Raw genomic sequence first — 12,083 nt, forward strand, 5'->3', positions numbered from 1 at the left:
CCAAGGGGAGGAGGAGGGGCCAAAGGGGGAGGGGCCAAGGGGAGGGGGAGGGGTTAACTAGGAGGGGGAGGGGCCAAAGGGGGGAGGGGCCAAGGGGGAGGGGGAGGGGCCAAGGGGGAGGGGGAGGGGGCAGGGGAGGGGCCAAGGGGGAGGGGGAGGGGCCAAGGGGGAGGGGGAGGGGGCAGGGGAGGGGCCAAAGGGGGGAGGGGCTAAGGGGGTTGGGGCAAGGGGAGGGGGAGGGGTTAAATAGGAGGGGGAGGGGCCTGGGGGAGGGGTTAAAGAAGAGGGGCGGGGCCTCCTGGGGTCACTCTGGGGTCACTTCAGGGTCACTCTGAGGTCACTCTGGGGTCATTTTAGGGTCACTCTGGGATCATTCCGGGGTCATTTTGGGGTCACTCCAGGGTCATTTTGGGGGGTCACGCCGGGGTCACTCCGGGGTCATTTTGGGGTCACTCTGGGGTCACTTTTGGGGTCATTTCAGGGTCACTCTGGGGTCACTTTGGGCTCGTGTTGGGGTTGTTCCTTCGGGGTCACTTTTGGGTCATTTCAGGGTCATTTCGGGGTCATTTTGGGGTCTCTCTGCCTCAGCTCGGGGTTGGTTTTGGGGTGGTCATTTTTGGGTCGCTCTGGGGTCACTCCGGGGTCACTTTGGGGGGTGACTCTGTGGTTACTCCAGGGTCACATTTGGGTCATTTTGGGGTCATTTTGGGGTCATTTTGGGGTCTCTTTGCCTCGGCTTGGGCTCATTTTTGGGGTGGTCACTCTGGGGTCACTCCGGGGTCACTCTGGGGTCACTCCGGGGGGGGGGGGGTCACTTTGGGCTCGTTTTTGGGGTGGTCACTCCGGGGTCACTCTGGGGTCACTCTGGGGTCACTTTGGGCTCGTTTTTGGGGTGGTCACTCCGGGGTCACTCCGGGGTCACTCTGGGGTCACTCAGGGGTCACTTTGGGCTCGTTTTTGGGGTGGTCACTCCGGGGTCACTCAGGGGTCACTTTGGGCTCGTTTTTGGGGTGGTCACTCCGGGGTCACTCGGGTCACTCAGGGGTCACTTTGGGCTCGTTTTCGGGGTGGTCACTCCGGGGTCACTCTGGGGTCACTCAGGGGTCACTTTGGGCTCGTTTTCGGGGTGGTCACTCCGGGGTCACTCTGGGGTCACTCAGGGGTCACTTTGGGCTCGTTTTTGGGGTGGTCACTCCGGGGTCACTTTGGGCTTGTTTTCGGGGTGGTCACTACGGGGTCCCTCTGGGGTCACTCTGGGCTCGTTTTTGGGGTGGTCACTCCGGGGTCTCTCTGGGGTCACTCTGGGGTCACTCTGGGGTCACTTTGGGCTCGTTTTTGGGGTGGTCATTCCGGGGTCACTCTGGGGTCACTCCGGGGTCACTCCGGGGTCACTTTGGGCTCGTTTTTGGGGTGGTCACTCCGGGGTCACTTTGAGGGGTCACTCCAGGGTCACTCCGTGGTCACTCTGGGGTCACTCCAGGGTCACTCCGGGGGGGGGGGGTCACTCCGGGGTCACTCCGGGGTCACTTCGGGCTGGTTTTCGGGGCGGTCACTCCGTGGTCACTCCGTGGTCACTCTGGGCTCCCCTCCCCCCCCCAGAGCCGGAACGCCTCGGGGCTGCGCGAGGCCCTGCAGAGGAAAATCGGGGCCCTGGAGCTGCAGCTGCGTCTCCATGGCAACGCCTCCCGGCACCATGGCAACCGCCCGGGCGGCCGGCACCACGGCGACCACCGCCAGCATCCCCACGGTCACCACGGCGACCACGACGGTCACCATGGCGACCACCAGGAGACGCCTCACCACGGTTTCCATGGCAACCACCACGGTCACCATGGCCACCACCACGACGATCTCCATGGCAACCACCACGGCGACCACCATGAGAAGCATCCCCATGGTCTCCATGGCAACCACCATGAGAAGCATCCCCACGGTCTCCATGGAAACCACGAGATGGAGCCCCACAGTCACCATGGCAACCATGATGGTTTCCATGGCAGCCATGACAGCGACCATCACGAGAAGCATCCCCACGGTCTCCGTGGCAACCACGGCCCCCACGGTCTCCATGGTGACCACGAGAAGCATCCCCACGGTCTCCATGGCGACCACAGCGGTCTCCATGGCAACCAGCAGCCCCACGGTCTCCATGGAGACCACGAGAAGCATCCCCATGGTCACCATGGCAACCACGATGATCTCCATGGCAACCACCACAGCGACCACCACGAGAAGCATCCCCACAGTCTCCATGGCAACCACGAACATCTCCATGGCAACCACCATCCCCACGGTCTCCATGGCAACCATGAGAAGCATCCTCATGGTCTCCATGGCGACCACCACAGCGACCACCATGAGAAGCATCCCCACGGTCTCCATGGCAACCAGCATCCCCACGGTCTCCATGGCGACCACGAGAAGCATCCCCACGGTCTCCATGGCAGCCACGATGATCTCCATGGCAACCACGACCCCCACGGTCTGCACGGCAACCACCACGAGAAGCATCCCCATGGTCACCATGGCAACCACGATGATCTCCGTGGCAACCACCATGGTGACCACCACGAGAAGCATCCCCATGGTCACCATGGCAACCACGATGATCTCCGTGGCAACCGCCATAGTGACCACCACGAGAAGCATCCCCGCGGTCTCCATGGCAACCACGACCCCCACGGTCTCCACGGCGACCACCACGAGAAGCATCCCCACGGTCTCCATGGCAACCATCCCCACGGTTACCACGGCGACCACGCCAAGGCCGCCGAGCCCTCCACGCCCGACGGGCTCCTCTTCCACGGCAACCGCGGTTACCATGGCAACCACACCGGCCTGCTCCTTAGCAACCACCCGCCCGGTCTCCATGGCAACCAGCGCGGTCACCACGGCGACGGGAAGCCCGGGAACGGGCTGGAGGACGGTTCCCATGGCAACCGGCTGCACCTGCACGGTGACCACCGCCGTAACCATGGCAACCACGCCGAGCATCCCTGGGGCCGTCGCCATGGCGACCGCGGGGAGGAGGAGGAGGAGGAGGAGGAGGAGCACGAGGAGCAGCCGGGTGAGGGGGGAGGGGATCTTGGGGGGGTTTGGGGGATTTTGGGGGGATTTGGGGATTTTTGGGGGGATTTGGGGATTTTTGGGGGGATTTGGGGATTTTTGGGGGGATTTGGGGATTTTTGGGGGGATTTTTGGTAGGATTTTTGGGGGGATTTGGGGGATTTTGGGGGGGATTTTGGGGGAGATTTGGGAGGATTTGGGGGCGATTTTGGAGGATTTGGGGGGATTTGGGGGGATTTGGGGATTTTAGGGGGATTTGGGGATTTTTGGGGGTGATTTTTGGGGTTTTGGGGGGAGATTTTGGGGGAGATTTGGGGGGTATTTGGGGGGATTTTGGGGTTTTGGGGGGGATTTGGGGGGATTTGGGGATTTTTGGGGGGATTTTGGGGGGATTTGGGGTTTTGGGGGGGATTTGGGGGGAGATTTGGGGGATTTTGGGGGTTTTTGGGATGGTCTGGGATGGGAATCCCGGAATTCCGGCGGTTTTGGAGTCCCAGGATTGGGGGAATCGGGGAGAATTTGGGGGGCGGATTTGGGGGGGTTTTGGGGAATTTCTGGGATTGGGAATTTTGCGGGGATTTGGGGAAGAATTTGGGGGATTTCGGGAGTTTTGGGATCCTCGGGATTGGGATTTTTGGGGAGAATTTGGGGGGGATTTGAGCGGGGATTTTGGGGGGATTTTGAGGGGATTTGGGACTCTCTGGACTGGGATTTTTTGGGGGGAATTTGGGGGGATTTCGGGGGTATTTGGGACCCTGGGGATTGAGGTTTCTGGGGGTGAATTTGGGGGGATTTGAGAGGGGATTTGGGGGGAATTTGGGACCCTCTGGACTGGGATTTTTGGGGGCGCATTTGGGGGAGTTTGGGGAGGATTTTGGGGTGGATTTGGGGGAATTTGGTACTTCCAGGACGGGCGTTTTTGCGCCGATTTTGGGGGTGAATTTGGGGTGGATTTGGGGGAATTTGGGGTGGATTTGGGACCCTGGGGATTGAGGTTTTTGGGGGTAAATTTGGGGGAGTTTGGGGAGAATTTGGGGGGGAATTCTGGGTGGATTTTGGGGGGTTTAAGAAGGGATTTTGGGGGAATTCGGGGCGAACTTGCTGGGATTTGGGAACCTCTGGAGTGGGATTTTTGGGCTGATTTTGGGGGTGAATTTGGGGCGAATTTGGGGGAGTTTGGGGAGAATTTTTGGGGGAATTCAGGGTGCATTTGGTACTTCCAGCACCGCCATTTCTGCGCCGATTTTGGCGCCGATTTCGGGGGCGAATTTGGGGGGATTTGGGACCTTGGGGATGGAGGTTTTTGGGGGCGAATTTGGGGGAGTTTGGGGAGGATTTGGGGGGAACTTGGGGCAAATTTTGGGGGAATTTTGGGGGATTTGGGAGCCTCTGGAGTGGGATTTTTGGGCTGATTTCGGGGGTGAATTTGGGGAGAATTTGGGGGGTTTTAAGAGGAGAATTTTGGGTGGAATTCAGGGTGAATTTGGGGAGAATTTTGGGTGGATTCAGGGTGCCTTTGGTACCTCCAGCACCGCCATCTGTGCCCCAATTTCAGCGCCCTTTTCGGGCCGTTTTTGGGGCGAATGGGATTTTTTGGGTGGGTTTTTTCTGGGGCGAACAGGATTTTTTGGGTTGTTTTTTTTGGTTTTTTGGAGGGAAAATGAGATTTTTTTTTTTTTTTATTTTTTTAGGGTGAACGGGATTTTTTGGGTTGGTCTTTTTTGGGGGTGAACGAGATTTTTTGGTTGGTTTTTTTTTCGGGCAAACGGGATTTTTTGGGTTGGTCTTTTTTGGGGGCGAACGGGATTTTTTGGGGTTTTTTTTTTGGAGCAAACGGGATTTTTTGGTTTGTTCTTTTGGGGGCGAACGGGATTTTTTGGGTTGGTCTTTTTTGGGGGCGAACGGGATTTTTTGGGTTGTTTTTTTTAGGGCGAACGGGATTTTTTGGTTTGTTTTTTTGGGGGGCGAACGGGATTTTTTGGTTTGTTTTTTTGGGGGTGAACGGGATTTTTTGGGTTGGTTTTTTTAGGGCGAACGGGATTTTTTGGTTTGTTTTTTTTCGGGCAAACGGGATTTTTTGGGTTGGTCTTTTTTGGGGGCAAACGGGATTTTCTGGTTTGTTTTTTTGGGGGGTGAACGGGATTTTTTGGGTTGGTTTTTTTAGGGCGAACGGGATTTTTTGGGTTGGTTTCTTTTGGGGGCAAACGGGATTTTTTGGGTTGGTTTCTTTTGGGGGGCAAACGGGATTTTTTGGTTTGTTTTTTTGGGGGGCAAACGGCATTTTCTGGTTTGGTTTTTTTTCGGGGCAAACGGGATTTTTTGGTTTGTTCTTTTGGGGGCAAACGGCATTTTCTGGTTTGGTTTTTTTTCGGGGCAAACGGGATTTTTTGGGTTGGTTTCTTTTGGGAGGCAAACGGCATTTTCTGGCTTGGTTTTTTTATTTATTTTTGAACAGCAAAAAAGATTGATTTCATTTTATTTATTTTTTTTTTTTTTTTGGATTTCGGGGACCGCTCCCGCGATTTTTTCCGTGCTGTTTTCTCCCCTTTCTCTCTCTCCCCATGGCTGCGGCGGGCAGGTGGCCGGGCCGGGTTCCGCGTGGCCTTCCCGCTGCGCACCGATTACCTGTTCGCCCGCGCCCGCGGCCCCGTGCGCCGCCCCCTGCGCGCCCTCTCCGCCTGCCTCTGGCTGCGGCCCGGCCGCGCCCCCAGCCTGGGCACCCCCTTCTCGTACGCCGCGCCCGGGCAGCCCAACGAGCTGGTGCTGCTGGCCTGGGGCGGGCGCCCGCTCGAGCTGCTGGTGGACGACCAGGTGAGCAGGGAGGGGTTTAGGGGGGGTTTGGGGGTGTTTGGGGATTTTTTGGGGATTTTTTGGGGGGGTTTTTGGGATTTTTTTGGATTTTTTGGGGATTTTTTTGGGATTTTTTGAGATTTTATTGCGGATTTTTTGAGGATTTTTTGGGATTTTTTGGGGATTTTTTTGGATTTTTTGGGGATTTTTTGGGTTTTTTTTTTTGAGATTTTTTTTGGATTTTATGGGTTTTTTTTGCGGATTTTTTGGGATTTTTTGAGATTTTTTTGGGGTTTTTTTGAGATTTTTTGGGGGATTTTTTGGGGGATTTTTTGGGATTTTTTGGGATTTTTTGGGGGATTTTTTGGGATTTTTTGGGGGATTTTTTGGGATTTTTTGGGGGTTTTTTTGAGATTTTTTTGGGATTTTTTGAGATTTTTTGGGATTTTTTGGGGGATTTTTTTGAAATTTTTTTTGGTTTTTTTTGCGGATGTTTTGCAGTTTTTTTGCGGATTTTTTGGGGTTTTTTTGAGATTTTTTGGGGGTTTTTTGCGGATTTTTTTGGATTTTTTGGGGATTTTTTGCGGATTTTTTGGGATTTTTTGGGGGATTTTTTTGGGATTTTTTTGGATTTTTTGGGGATTTTTTGGGATTTTTTGGGGGATTTTCTGGGATTTTTTGGGGGATTTTTTTGAGTTTTTTTGGGGTTTTTTTGAGATTTTTTGGGAGTTTTTTGCGGGTTTTTTGGGATTTTTGGGGGGATTTTTTGAGATTTTTTTGGGATTTTTTGCGGATTTTTTTGGGTTTTTTTGAGATTTTTTGGGGGTTTTTTGCGGATTTTTTGGGATTTTTTGGGATTTTTTGGGGGATTTTTTTGGGGATTTTTTGAGGATTTTTTTGGGGATACTGGGGATTTTTTGGGGATTTTTGGGTTTTTTTGGGATTTTTTTGGGATTTTTTGAGGATATTTTGGGGATGTTTTGGGGGGCTTTTTTGGGTGGATTTGGGGGCGATTTCGGGGCGGGCGCCCGCTCGAGCTGCTGGTGGACGACCAGGTGAGCAGGGGGGGGTTGGGGGAGTTTGGGGGTGTTTGGGGATTTTTGGGGATTTTTTGGGATTTTTTGGGGGGTTTTTGGGGGGTTTTTTGGGATTTTTTGGGGGATTTTTGGGGTTTTTTGAGGGATTTTTTGAGATTTTTTTGGGGATTTTTTGGGATTTTTTTTGGGATTTTTTGGGATTTTTTGGGGGATTTTTGGGGTTTTTTTGCAGATTTTTTGGGGTATTTTGAGATTTTTTGGGGATTTTTTTCAGATTTTTTGGGGTTTTTTTGCGGATTTTTTTGGGATTTTTTGGGGGATTTTTTGGGTTTTTTTTGGGGATTTTTTGGGGTTTTTTTGAGATTTTATTGCAGATTTTTTGGGGATTTTTTGGGATTTTTTTGGATTTTTTGGGGGATTTTTTGGGGATTTTTGGGGTTTTTTGGGTTTTTTTGAGATTTTTTTGAGGATTTTTTGGGATTTTTTGGGATTTTTTGGGGGATTTTTTTGAAATTTTTTTGGGGTTTTTTTGCGGATGTTTTGCAGTTTTTTTGCGGATTTTTTGGGGTTTTTTTGAGATTTTTTGGGGTTTTTTTCGGATTTTTTTGGATTTTTTTGGGGGTTTTTGGGGATTTTTTGGGGGTTTTTTTGAGATTTTTTTGGGATTTTTTGCGGATTTTTTGGGGGATTTTTTTGGGGATTTTTTGAGGATTTTTTTGGGGATACTGGGGATTTTTTGGGGATTTTTGGGGTTTTTTTGGGATTTTTTTGGGATTTTTTGAGGATATTTTGGGGATGTTTTGGGGGCTTTTTTGGGTGGATTTGGGGGCGATTTCGGGGCGGGCGCCCGCTCGAGCTGCTGGTGGACGACCAGGTGAGCAGGGGGGGGTTGGGGGAGTTTGGGGGTGTTTGGGGATTTTTTGGGATTTTTTGGGGATTTTTTTGGGGTTTTTTGGGGGGTATTTGGGGGATTTTTTGGGGGTTTTGGGGGTTTTTTTGGGGATTTTTTTGGGATTTTTTGGGGGTTTTTGGGGTTTTTTTGGGGATTTTTTGAGATTTTTTTTGCGGATTTTTTGGGATTTTTTGGGGGATTTTTTGGGATTTTTTTGGGATTTTTTTGGGATTTTTGGGGGGTTTTTTTTGGATTTTTTGGGGGATTTTTTTGGGATTTTTGGGTTTTTTTGGGGTGTTTTTTGAGATTTTTTGGGATTTTTTTGAGATTTTTTGGGGGGTTTTTTGGGGATGTTGGGGGATTTTTTTGAGATTTTTTTGAGGATTTTTTGGGATTTTTTGGGGATTTTTTTGGGGTTTTTTTGGGGGTTTTTTTTTGGGATTTTTTGGGATTTTTTTTGGGATTTTTTTTGGGATTTTTTGGGGGGATTTTTTGGGGATTTTTTGAGATTTTTTGAGGATTTTTTGAGATTTTTTGGGGGTTTTTTGGGAATTTTTTGGGGGATTTTTTGGGGGGATTTTTTTAGGATTTTTTTGGGGATATTGGGGATTTTTTGGGGATTTTTTTGGGTTTTTTTGCGGATTTTTTGAGGATATTTTGGGGATGTTTTGGGGGCTTTTTTGGGTGGATTTGGGGGCGATTTCGGGGCGGGCGCCCGCTCGAGCTGCTGGGGGACGACCAGGTGAGCGGGGGGGGTTGGGGGGAGTTTGGGGGTGTTTGGGGATTTTTTGGGATTTTTTTGGGATTTTTTTGGGGTTTTTGGGGATTTTTTTGGGAATTTTTCGGGGGTTTTTTTGAGATTTTTTTGGGTTTTTTGGGGGATTTTTTTGGGATTTTTTGGGGGATTTTTTTGAGATTTTTTTGGTTTTTTTGGGATTTTTTTGGGGGTTTTTTTGAGATTTTTTTGGGTTTTTTTTGAGATTTTTTGGGATTTTGGGGGGGTTTTTTTGGGATTTTTTGGGGATTTTGGGGGATTTTTTTTGATTTTTTAGGGATTTTTTTGGGTTTTTTGGGGGATTTTTTTTGATTTTTTAGGGATTTTTTGGGTTTTTCTGGGGATTTTGGGGTTTTTTGGGGGGATTTTTTGGGGTTTGGGGATTTTTTGAGGGTCTTTTGGGGGCTTTAGGAGTTTTTGGGTTTTTTGGGGATGTTTTGGGGTTTTTTTGGGTGGATTTGGGGGGGAGTTTGGGGCGGGCGCCCGCTGGAGCTGCTGGGGGACGACCAGGTGAGGATGGGGATTTGGGGGTTTTTTTTGGGGGGGTTTTGGGATTTTCGGGGATTTTTTGGGGGTTTAGGGGTTTTTTTGAGGTTTTTTAGAGCTTTTTTGAGGGTTTTTTTGAGGCATTTTGGGGCTGTTTCGGTGCCGTTTCTGCGGAATCCAGGGACAAATCGGGGACGATTCGGGGATAATTTGGGCATAATTTGGGCATAATTTGGGGACAATTGGGGGATGATTCGCGGTAATTTGGGGGTAATTTGGGGAGTTTTGGGGCTAATTTGGGCCAATTTGGGGGTAATCTGGAGATGATTCGGGGCTAATTTGGGGATAATTCGGGGATAATTTGGGAACAATTTGGGGATAATGTGGGGATAATTTGGGCACGGTTTGGGACAATTCGGGGATAATTTGGGGACGATTTGGGACAATTCGGGGATAATTTGGGCACGGTTTGGGACAATTCGGGGATAATTTGGGGATAATTTGGGCACGATTTGGGCTAATTTGGGGCTAATTTGGGGCTAATTCGGGCACGATTGGGGACAATTCGGGGCTAATTTGGGGACGTTCGGGACAATTCGGGGACAATTCAGGGACGATTTGGGGCCAATTTGGGGACAATTCGGGACAATTCGGGGCTAATTCGGGCACGATTTGGGACAATTCGGGGCTAATTTGGGGATAATTCGGGGCTAATTTGGGGACGATTGGGGATGATTTGGGGACAATTCAGGGCTAATTTGGGCATGATTTGGGCACAATTCGGGGCTAATTTGGGGATGATTCGGGGCTAATTTGGGGACGATTCAGGGACAATTCGGGGACAATTTGGGACAATTCGGGGCTAATTTGGGCACGATTTGGGGACAATTTGGGGCTAATTCGGGGACGATTTGGGACAATTCGGGGCTAATTTGGGGATGATTCGGGACAATTCGGGGCTAATTTGGGCACGATTTGGGGACAATTTGGGGCTAATTTGGGGCTAATTTGGGCACAATTCGGGGCTAATTCGGGGCTAATTTGGGCACGCTTCGGGGCTAATTTGGGACAATTCGGGGCTAATTCGGGGCTAATTCGGGGCTAATTTGGGGACACTTCGGGGCTAATTTGGGGCTAATTTGGGGCTAATTCGGGGCTAATTCGGGGCTAATTTGGGCACACTTCGGGGCTAATTCGGGGCTAATTTGGGGCTAATTCGGGGCTAATTTGGGCACACTTCGGGGCTAATTTGGGGCTAATTTGGGCACACTTCGGGGCTAATTTGGGGCTAATTTGGGCACACTTCGGGGCTAATTTGGGGGCACTTCGGGGCTAATTTGGGCACGCTTCGGGGCTGACCGGGCGTTCTGTGCCCCCAGGCGGCGGCGCTGGCGCTGGCACCGGCCCCGGGCAGGTGGCAGCACCTTTGTGTCACCTGGGCGGCCTCGGGGGGCACCTGGAGGAGCTTCCAGGACGGGGTGCCCCGCGGGCGGGGGGAGGGGCTCGCCCCGGGCCACCCCCTGCGCCCCCACGGGGTCCTGGTGCTGGGCCAGGAGCAGGTACGGGGGGGGGAGGGGGGCTCAGGTGTGCCCAGCTGTGCCCAGGTGTGGCTGTGGAGAGCTTCAGGTGTGCCCAGGTGTGCCCCCAGGTGTGTCTGAGTGCCCCCAGCTGTGCCCAGGTGTGTCTGAGTGCCCCCAGCTGTGCCCAGGTGTGTCTTGAGTGTGCCCAGGTGTGTCCAGGTGTGGCTGTGGAGAGCCCCAGGTGTGCCCAGGTGCGTCTGAGTGCCCCCAGCTGTGCCCCCAGTTGTGCCCAGCTGTGCCCAGGTGTGTCTGAGTGCCCCCAGCTGTGCCCAGGTGTGGCTGTGTGAGCTCAGGTGTGTCTGAGTGCCCCCCAAATGTGCCCAGGTGTGACTGTGAAGAGCCCCAGCTGTGCCCAGGTGTGTCTGAGTGCCCCCAGCTGTGCCCAGGTGTGTCTTGAGTGAGCTCAGCTGTGCCCAGGTGCGGCTGTGGAGAGCTCCAGCTGTGCCCAGGTGTGCCCAGGTATGTCCAGGTGTGGCTGTGAAGAGCCCCAGCTGTGCCCAGCTGTGTCTGAGTGCCCCCAGGTGTGTCTGTGTGCCCCCAGCTGTGCCCAGCTGTGCCCCCAGGTGTGTCTGAGTGCCCCCAGCTGTGCCCAGCTGTGCCGGGGCTCGCTGCCGGCGCTCACCGGTGCCCGCCCGTCCCGCAGGACGCCCTCGGGGGCCGTTTCGATGCCACGCAGGCGTTCGTGGGCGAGCTGGCCGAGTTCCACCTGTGGAGCCGCGCCCTGGCCCCGCCCGAGGTGGCCGCGCTGGCCCAGTGCCGCTCGCCGGCCCGTGGCGACCTCCTGGCCTGGGCCCAGGCGGGGCTGGAGCTGCACGGCGGAGTCACCACGCTGCCCTTCGAGCCGTGCGCCTGAACCGCCCCAAAACCGCCCCAAAATCACCCCAAAATCACCCCAAACCGCCCAGAACCGCCTCAAAACCGCCCAGAACCGCCCCAAAATCACCCCAAACCGCCCGGAACCGGCCCGGAACCGCCCCAAAACCGCCCAGAACCGCCCCAAAATCACCCCAAAACCGCCCCAAAATCACCCCAAACCGCCCAGAACCGCCCCAAAATCACCCAGAACCACCCCAAAACCGCCCGAATGCGCCCCAAAATCACCCCAAATCACCCCAAACCCGCCCGAATCTGCCCCAAAACCGCCCCAAACCACCCCAAAATCACCCAGAACCGCCCCAAAACCGCCCCAAATCACCCAGAACCACCCCAAATCCACACAAAATCACCCCAAAACACCCCCAAATGGCCCAAATCCACCCCAAAACCGCCCGAATCCACTCCAAAATCTCACCTGGGAACCCTCCCGTACCTGGGACCCCCCAAAAACAGCCCCGGACCCCTCAAAAACCCCAAAATGGCCCCAAAATTCTCCCCAAATGGTCCCGACCCCCCCAAGCCCCCCCCAAATGGTCCCGAATCCCCAAAAAACTCACCCAAAAATGGACCCGAAATGGCCC

The 12,083-nt window shown here is 53.0% G+C and overlaps 1 protein-coding gene across 1 annotated transcript; it reads left to right on the plus strand.

Annotated features, from left to right (window-relative positions):
• Positions 1-2,725: 2,725 nt before the first annotated feature.
• LOC309583954 (neuronal pentraxin-1-like) lies at positions 2,726-11,479 on the plus strand (the record flags this gene model as incomplete). Its single annotated transcript, XM_082299843.1, has 6 exons — positions 2,726-2,806; positions 2,881-3,067; positions 5,645-5,877; positions 7,750-7,767; positions 10,426-10,605; positions 11,270-11,479. 6 exons carry the CDS (start codon positions 2,726-2,728, stop codon positions 11,477-11,479), a joined length of 909 nt encoding a protein of 302 aa, XP_082155969.1.
• Positions 11,480-12,083: the final 604 nt, after the last annotated feature.

Source organism: Coloeus monedula (genome assembly GCF_965178545.1).
Source record: "Coloeus monedula genome assembly, chromosome: 34".
Classification (NCBI taxonomy): Eukaryota; Metazoa; Chordata; class Aves; order Passeriformes; family Corvidae; genus Coloeus; species Coloeus monedula.